The 9145-nt window shown below is 38.9% G+C and overlaps 1 protein-coding gene across 1 annotated transcript; it reads left to right on the plus strand.

Annotated features, from left to right (window-relative positions):
* Positions 1 to 801: 801 nt before the first annotated feature.
* Positions 802 to 6589, plus strand: LOC104074697 (sodium/bile acid cotransporter 7-like; the record flags this gene model as incomplete). Its single annotated transcript, XM_009574899.1, has 3 exons — positions 802 to 838; positions 1321 to 1403; positions 6453 to 6589. Coding segments are annotated over exons 1-3 (257 nt in total), but the record flags the coding sequence as incomplete, so codon positions are not given.
* Between the last annotated feature and the right edge of the window lie 2556 nt (positions 6590 to 9145).

The following is a 9145-nucleotide window of genomic DNA, read 5'->3' on the forward strand; positions in this document are numbered from 1 at the left end:
CCCCCCCCGGCTGTTCAGTTAACATGCCATAATTTTGCAACTAGCCATGTGCTTTGTTGCAACTTTAACTCTTGCATTTCCTGGCTTATTTTTACCTTATGCTTCATATAGGTTGTTTGGTTTATTTTTTGTATTTAACACACACAGTTTTAGTGTCTCATCAACAAAGTCCTCTCTGAGACTAGGATTTACACACAGTTTTAGTGTCTCATCAACAGAGTCCTCTCTGAGAGTAGGATTTGGGTTTAAATGACATGAGATGCAAATTTGAGTAGATTCAGTGCACGGTCAAATCCCTCTAATTTAAGGATCATTGACCTTGCTCCAGTGTGACCATCAATGTATCATTCATCCAAGAGAGCAGAAAGGAATGTTCTCTTCTGGAGAGTCGAGTAAAGGCTTGCTTGTTTGCTGCTGCAGTTTTGCTCATGACAACTTACTGTCATTTGCAGAGTTAGGATATTACTTTGGTCCTAAGTAGACTGGTAATATTTTCTTTCTAATATAATAACTGGTTGAATGCTTGTGAAAAAATGAGTATATACATTTTGCGCTTGGTGGCCTCCAAAGGCAAAGTGTATTAAGAGAATTCATCATTTTTATGGGAGTGTAAAAAGTATTTTATTTTAATCTCCCTGAAAAAAGATATATAAATATATACAAATGTAAGCCTTTAATATAGTGGAACCCTTGGAGGTGCAGGCATCTGCCCTTGCTGATCTCACTGCAGCAGTGTGTCTGAAATGTGTTATTGTAGGGCTGGAACGAACCGTTTTGCCACAGCCCTGTTGTGGGGGAGCAATGCGGAATTGTGTTGCCCCGAGGAGATCATTGCAAGGTACGATTTGGTTTCCTCTGTGCAGGCAGCCAGACAGGTGTGTGTGTGTTATAGGGGAAGAAGTGAGAGGTAGGTATGTGAATGATGTCAATGGCCCTGTGGAGGGAGCAGCTAATATTTTTATTGGAGTGTATGGTTTGAGTTTGCTGATGCTATAGGGATACTCTGATGACAGAGGAAAGCCCTGAAAAATTCCCCGTTTTCACATTTCCAGAATTTAGTTCCCAGTGGCCTGTAATCACGGAAGCCAGACTTGTATGACATCATACCTCACTCTCCACTCACTGGTTTGCTTTTATTTAAAAATGAATAGCATGCTTTCTGTAACTTAATAGAAACCCCATTCTTTTCATTAGAGACTTTAACGATTAGATTTTCTCCAGGTATTTTTCTAAGTATTCTCATCTACTTTGATGTAATATATGCATATAATTATCTCTTTGACTGTAGTTCACTTTGTTCTCTATGTCTATATTTTTTAGGACCTTTGAAACCAGAAATTACCATAACTTACATTGCTGTTTCAGCTATATTCTTTAACAGTGGACTCTCCTTAAAAACTGAGGTAATGTAATTTCTCATTGCTTCATTCTTGTTTTGCTTTGAAAAGTTTTGCGTTGCTTTTGATCAGGTTTGAATGTAACTGGAATATTTAATTACTGTGCTGTTGTTGTTGATACTGGGAGAATGGCTAATAAGAGAAGATAGACATTTATAGAATAACCCCTCCTTGATTTCAGAAAATTCTTCACAAAGTAGTTGAACGTGATGAGAAGGAGAGTGTGAATAAATTTCACCCATCCATAGAGGTTGGGTTGTGTGGCTTTGCAGGGCTTTGACTAAATGGAGGCACAATTTTGAGACTGGGGCTACACCCTGGATGTGTCCCTAACCCAAATCAGGGTGAGACCCGGGAGCACGCTACCACCTGCCTTCTGCCACCCCTTCTGCACCTTGGCTTCCCCACTGCTTAGTTGAGATACAGGCCAGAAACTGTGCGGATCCTAGGGTAGAACTTTGTAGGGAACTAGGCAGAGTGGGGCTATTTGGAGTCTCCATGCCTCTGTAGGACACGAAAAGAAGGTGTGAGCTCTCTGTGCCTCTCTCCTTCATCTCACCTGCTGGTGTGCTTTCTAAGTAAAACTGTTTAGGCTAGTCATTACAGGATTGATGCAAGCAAAGATGTGGTGGCTTTAAGTGACCACATTGGGTAGGCGCAGGATAGCAGCTAGTATCAACACAAAAGGGTTCCTCTGCAGATGCAGGGCCAATATGCGGGTCAGAAGTCTTGGCAATCTTTTCCTATAGGATTTAGTTGTGGACAGGTGGACTTGAAGTCCCTGCACTCTGCTGCATATCACAGACACTGAGACTTTTTTCAGATTTTGTCACGCATTTTTTGAAGAGGAACAATCTGGGAGTAAGAAGAGGTGAAGGGGAGAACCTCTTAGTGATGTGTAAAGGAGGCATGGAGAAAGGAAATGATGGCTATGTGCCAAGAAGAGAAGGAGCAGCCAGAGTTGAAGTGAAACACTGCATGTCTCTGCTAGTTTAGTTTCTTGATTCCTTTTAGACTGTTGGCTGTGCTAACAGGTGATGTCATTCATATGTTGCATGATACTAATGCCTAAAAGAATCATCACGATATTGTCTTGTTATCTTCTGGGCAAACTGGGATTTGGATGAACAGCCTGCATTCAACAACAACAAAAAAATTCCTATACCTGTATCATAGTTATAGTAATAAAGTTTCAAATGGAGGTGGTGTTTGAATTGATGACAGCCCTCTACCTTCTGTATCTGCTGGCAGTTCTGGCACTAGGGCCTCTAGTTCTGCTGGGACACACTATAAGTGAAGTGAATAATTTTAGTCAATTCTGTAGCAGTTATTTAGAGCCTTGTGGTGTTACGGGGAAGCAGGAAGAACCATGTTATCTATTTGCCTGGGACAGTAATTAATCCTAATGGAAATAGGCTGCAGAGAAGCACTTTCTTCCACAGAGAAGAGGACCCGAAACACAAAGCCTGAGTAGTACTAATGGAGTGGAGTTTTCTGCTTTCAGGGTGAGAAATCTTTGCATGCAGAGAAAATATGTAAAACTTCTTTCCCTTTCACTAGTTTGTATCCTTGAAGCTTTATATTTGTAAAGCATCTGTGAGTGAGAGTGAAATCAGTAGCATTGTCAAAGTCTTGATTAGATTTTCAATGCTAGTGTACATCTAACTTTTTCCAGTTAAGGTGACATGACTGACAGGTTCCTGGGCAATGTGTCATGTCCTACTTTGAACTTGCATAACTTTTTTTCATCTGTGGTTCTTAAAGCTATATATTGATGTAAATGAAGCTTTTACAGGAGCTGATGTTTATGTCCAGGTAGGTGATCTCAGATTGTTTTGGAAACATCAGTTAGGACTGGTGCTGTACACCCAGCTTTATGTTCCATTAAGAAGCTAAGCCTTTTATGAATTTCTGCTGTGGGGGTAGAAGATAAAGAGGAAGAAAAACATTTCACTCGTTGTACCTTGTGCTATTACTTTCTAAAACGTATGTTAAAAACAATCCTTAAATGTGCTAGTAGGAGGCCAGGTCATGATTTTATTAAAATACTTTGGGGTGTGTTTTGATTGTTTAAGGCACAACCTAGAGTTGGTATTATTAGTCAGTTAATATATCTTTTTATTGGATTGCAAAGTAAATTGTTTCTGCTTTTGTCTTTATTCGTTCTTGACCTGTGTGTCAGCCGTTCTACCTTGGAGAATATATTAGTTAGATTGAAACTAGTGTTTGGTATGCTTCATGAAATGATAAAAAGTGTGTTAACGGAGGCCTTCTGATAAATCTGACAAAATTAGAAATAGCTGATGCTCTTTTAAGGTTACACTTCTGGTTTTATCTGCTGTGAAAGCGCATGCTCAAAAAAATTTGCTTACATGCATTCAGAAAGCATTTTACAAAATAATTGGCAGCATTCAGGGAGAGCCTGTCTGTGCATGACCTTGTTATGTTTTCAAATCTAGAGGTCACTGAGGTCCTCTTACATTTGTAGAAATACTCTGTGTCCAGGAATGACAAGAGCATTTGATTCCACCTTGATATAATGCTCTTTCAGTTTTCAGAGACTGGATAGCTTGCTCTTTTAAAGCAAATACCTCTTGTAGGGCCCCAGAAATTAAATCACATACTTGAGTTATCCATTTCAATGAGGAATTTGGCAAGCCACTGAAAACACTGTTTACTCTGTGTGGGTATTTGCCCGGAGGAGTCCAGCTATGACCATCTAAGCATGGTTGGATGGCAACACACTGACCAGCGAGAGGCTAGGATAAGCTCTCTAAAGAGTTGGAAATACTGGGAAAGACAAGGTAACCTGTTCTACCTGGTGTGCAAAACCAGTCGTAACTAGCAGCTTCCGGTAACTTTTCTGAGACTTCTGCTTTTTTGAGGGCTACAGTGACGGATGTATTTTGGGACAAGCCCTTGTAGTTTGCTTAAGAGGGTGAAGGCTGTTTGCCTCAGTGTTTGTTCTATGATGATACAGTCTAAGGAATAACTATTCTAAAAGGCAATCACTAGAGACATTTTAAAGACTGGTAATTTAGATCTACAAAGACATGTTCCACTAATACAGCATTCCTTCATGTGCTAGGTTGGTTGTGTTGTAATCTCCTTCCTTGCTCCCTGGAAGCTCTAACAAGTCTTTCCCAAGTTTTTGTCTTGGATTTTGCTTTTGAAAGTATTGCGCAGTTTTCTTCAAATCATCTGTTTTTAAGGCATTTTCCAATTTTAAAAATATTAAATTAAAAGGGCACTTCTGTATGTGTGATGGTGCCTAGATTGGGGGTGTCTTCATAGATTGGTCCAGTAGGAAGTCTGGGCTGGAGGTGACTTGTCAGGAAAGAAGAAGGAATTAGCAGCGTTGCTGAAGGAAGTCACTTGCTTTGGTTTTTCTCAATTGTATTGTTTATTTTTAAAATGTACACTTTTATATGGATATTTCCAGGTATCTTTTCTTCCTGCACAGGATGTGTTTCTACTACTAGATGTTTTATTTTTGCTTTCTTTTTGAGATAAGATGAAATAGTACTACAGTGAAGCTGTTCATAATGCTATTGGTACTGTGACGGGTTATGTGTGAAGAAAGCCTATTTTTTCATGCAGAGTGATACTAGCCTGCTTAAGAGCTTCCTTTATTTAAAAAAAAATGTTATTTCATTTAGTTAACCAAGCACTGAATGTAATGATACTTCCTTGGAAAAACTGGATCAAGATGTATGTTTCAGGTCCATGTTTTATATAACTTTAAGAATAGGATATGAGCGGATGTGTATTTTTTTCCCCTAACCCAAATTTGGGAAATAATTTTATTATGAGAAACAAAGTAACAAGGACACGGTGCTGAATTGCTGGTACTTCCAGATGTATGATTATATCAGTGTGCATTTGGATGGTTGAAAATGCAATATTTGATTGTGTTTCATAAAAGTTGAACTGTTTTGAAGCTGAGAGAGGGTGGCATTTGAAGATCGGCTGCTGCGTTACTGTACATGGAAATAAATTTTTTTTTTAACATTGTTTGGTGTTTTTTTTTTTTAATGCATCTGGGGTGTCAGATAGCTGAAGAATCGTAGCAAAATAGGCTTTGAATAAAAGTGCCATCAGTTCTTTTCCTGTTGCATTGTTTATTTGAAAAAAGTGCAAATTATTTTGAGAGAGAGGAAAAGGAATTTTTTTCTCTTCACTATAAGAGTTGAAATGAGCTGGAATGTACAAGGCTTTTTCCTTGTACTCAAAAACTGTGTAGAAGATCCTTGCAGTGCCCGAAAAGACAGAAATAGAGAGACACAGAGCTAACTGAAAAGTTTATTGCATAAGGATACTTGATCACGTCTCTGGAGTGCTCTTACACTATTTAAAATTAAGGGTTTTTTGTTTTCTCACACTCCAGCAGTGTTTTGCACTTTATTTCTCTGAATTTTGTGGCTTAGTTGTTGTTGGCTTGTTATGGTCTTGATATTCTTTCTTTGCTATTCTTCATCAGCCTAATTTTTTTCTGTAAATTTCCTATCTGTTGATACAATAAATAATCAAAATCTGCTACAGATTACTTTGCTTTTTATGTTTGTTAGTCTTTCCTTAAAAGAAACCACTACAATGATGACTGTTTGTAATGTAAACATCTCTTTTTCACGGTATAAATGAGAATCGCAGTTTGTGCCTCTCTTTAGACTAGAGAAACCTGAAATCATGTGGACACTACAAGTTTCCCTTCCTCTTGATATCGGCAGTCAATAAAGTAAACAGGCTGTCAGCACAGTTAACACAGGTTTTGAAGCAGTGACAAAGTGCTAAGGCTGCCTGCTGAAAAGCTACCGTTATGAGAGCTACGCTATTATTGAAGTGGTGGACAATTCTTTTGGAAAAATGCCCAGGAGCAGACAGAGCTTTTATGTTGTCTGGATTCATTATTAAAGAGGAGATCAGATGATCCCTAAAGGTGCCTTTTTGACATGCACTCTCTTTGTATTATAAAGATGATCCTAGTTTTAAAAGCACAAACGTTATCTTACTTCAGCTGTTATGACTGCAACTTCCTCTCTTCTTTTTCTTTTGCAGGAGCTGACAAGTGCTTTGATGCATGTGAAACTACACCTTTTTGTCCAGATTTTTACACTTGTGTTCTTCCCAACAGCAATATGGCTCTTTCTTCAGCTATTATCAATCACACCTATAAATGAATGGCTTTTAAAAGGGTATGTTTAAGCATAATGGAGTGAAATATATTTGTAGCTGTCTTCTTAAAGGGCTGCGTATCCTGCAATGGGTGTTTTAAGTCTTGTATTGTGAACAGATTGCTGGTTGTTTTTGTGCTTCAGCAATTTGCTGTTGAAAACACAGTACATGCACAAGATTATTCTTTCAGGAACCTGGTCTCATTTTTAAAAAGTCTGGTCAGTTAGTTTCATATGTAGGGAGCTTGCAACAGGTTAGCTTTCTCTTTCACAAAACACAGCTGAAGTGCTGTGCTGGGTCTCAAGGAGGATGGGGAGGAAAGAAAAGAAATGCTGAAGGAAAAACATAAGTCGGTGAATAAACACTGCGTGTGCCACGTACTGGTGTTCCGTTCTGTTTTTAAACGGTCTGTATTGAGCATCTCGCTCATGTGTCCAGATTGGGCTTCAGTATCTCGTCCTAGCTAAATTATGGGGGGAAAAAAAAACCAAAAGAGAGTGAAGTTTTTGTAGGAGGAGAACTTTGAGATGAGCAGAAGCTAAGTTACCATGAAAACAATGTGTTTTAAATCTTTGGTGTACTCTGCCAATGTGTGCTTCCAAAGCTGCATTGATGGTGCAGTAGTGATAGATGTTATGAAAAATCCAAAAAATAAAGTTTTTTTTCAGAATCAAAGGTCAATTCCTAGCGCCATGCAACTATACTGAATGTTTGAATGCAAAAATCAATTAGTTTAGAAAACTACTTAAAGAATCCCCACTGTTTCTTACTGCTTGGTGAAACATTGCTTGGGGACAGTTCACTGTCTTAAAAGTTTAATGATAAAGCTGCTCATGTTTATGTTTTTACAAGGCCTAAACCTAAAAAAGCATTTTGTTTTATTTTTAAGAGGCTTTCCCAGGTGTTCCACTAAGTGTGAAGTGGTCCAAATGATACTGAGAAGGTGAAATTGAGACTACATCATTTAAAAGTTAGCATGTTTTGCCTAACAGTATCAGTACATCAAGGAAATAACAAGGTTGCTATACAATGTCCATTTGCATTTGTCTATTCATAGTAAAGGTTATTCTTTAAAGTAAAATCATTGTGAAGTTTTTCCTCAGCTAGAACAGAGACATGATTTTCCACAGTGAGCCAAAATTCCCTCCAAATCTATGGGAGTCTCAGTTTCTGAGACTGGTGCAAGAGATTTTTGTGGTTTTTTTGTTCCTTGCAGCACTTCTCATCCCTTCTTTCCTATGACTCTTATGCCAGTTTGGTTCTTAGTATTTAAGGGACATGATCTGTTACATGCACAAGAATATGTGTACGTATATACATACACACCTGTGGAACTGCATGTAAAACTACATATGTATGGGTTTTTTTTAAAAAAGAAACACTTGTATGTGTATCTCCCTAAACGTGGAGCCTAAACCAGCCTCATTTTTCATGAAGGTGTGTCTGTGTTTTACCAGTGAGCTAGTATACTTCTATATGTTTTAAGCTGCCTTGCAAGCACTTGTTCCTTGATTACTATTTCTGTTTTGGCTGTGTTTTATCTTTTAGTGCAGTAACTGTTGTATGGAGATGTTGTTCAAAGAATGGTCAGATTGAGGAGTTTAATGAAGGGTCGTTTGGTTTTTTTTGGTTTGGGTTTTTTTGTTTTGTTTTGTTTTTTGAAAGAGTGCTTTCTTGATAAATACTGCTGTTCAGGACATGCTCAGAGCAGCAGCCATTGTGTGGCTCTGAAGGCATCCACTGCAAAGGGAGCCTGGTAGGAGCTGTACCTTTAGTGCTATGCAGGTGCAGAAGATACTGAGTTCTGTTCGAATTCTAGGATAACACATTTTAAAGCAGGTACTCGCATATCCCTATGTGGGTCCATGAAAGCAGATGAGGAGCTGATGTGAGGAACTGCCTGTGCCTTGGCTGCTCTGTGTAACCAGAAGTTCATCATAATGCCCCGCAGCTGTAGTTTTTATTCCTAGAAACACTGAAGCACCCTAATGAAAACAGTGTGGGAACAAGACAGGCTTTAGCAAAGTTACTTACTTATCACATGTGTTTAGCATAGCTTGTAGTGGGAGCTAGTTGATAGTCCTCACAAAGGCCTGGAAAAATAGGCATATGCTCCCAAGGGCGTGCAGTACCCTTTGGCAGGGTAGCTCCCCTGGGGACTGTAGTTCTCCACTACTCTCTACAAAAGGTTATGCTTGAAGGGCACAGTCAAGCCCACAGTTAATTTCCTGCCTTGCTTCAGAATGAATGGTAGATTCTCCCATCCTCTATAATGGTCTGTTCTGCTGTAAATGTTACTTGGGAGGCAGATTCAGATGGTACCAGCTTTTCACCTGTGTTTCTACAGTTGGGTTTTTTTTTTCCCCTCTCTGTCTGGGATGATACTAGGAGGTTTGTTGTTTTGCAATTATGTTGAAATACATAAAACAGAGCAGAAACTGACATCATCCCAAGCATCTTTTAAGTTAATTTTTTTGTTAGCTGACTAGGTTTTGCATTGACAGGATCTCTTTGGAAGGGAGCATGAAGCAACCGCATGAGAGGCAATGGGGTAGCCTTGTATGTTAGGGAGTGTT

The sequence above is a fragment of the Fulmarus glacialis genome, unplaced genomic scaffold, assembly GCF_000690835.1.
Source record: "Fulmarus glacialis isolate BGI_N327 unplaced genomic scaffold, ASM69083v1 scaffold33873, whole genome shotgun sequence".
Taxonomy (NCBI): Eukaryota; Metazoa; Chordata; class Aves; order Procellariiformes; family Procellariidae; genus Fulmarus; species Fulmarus glacialis.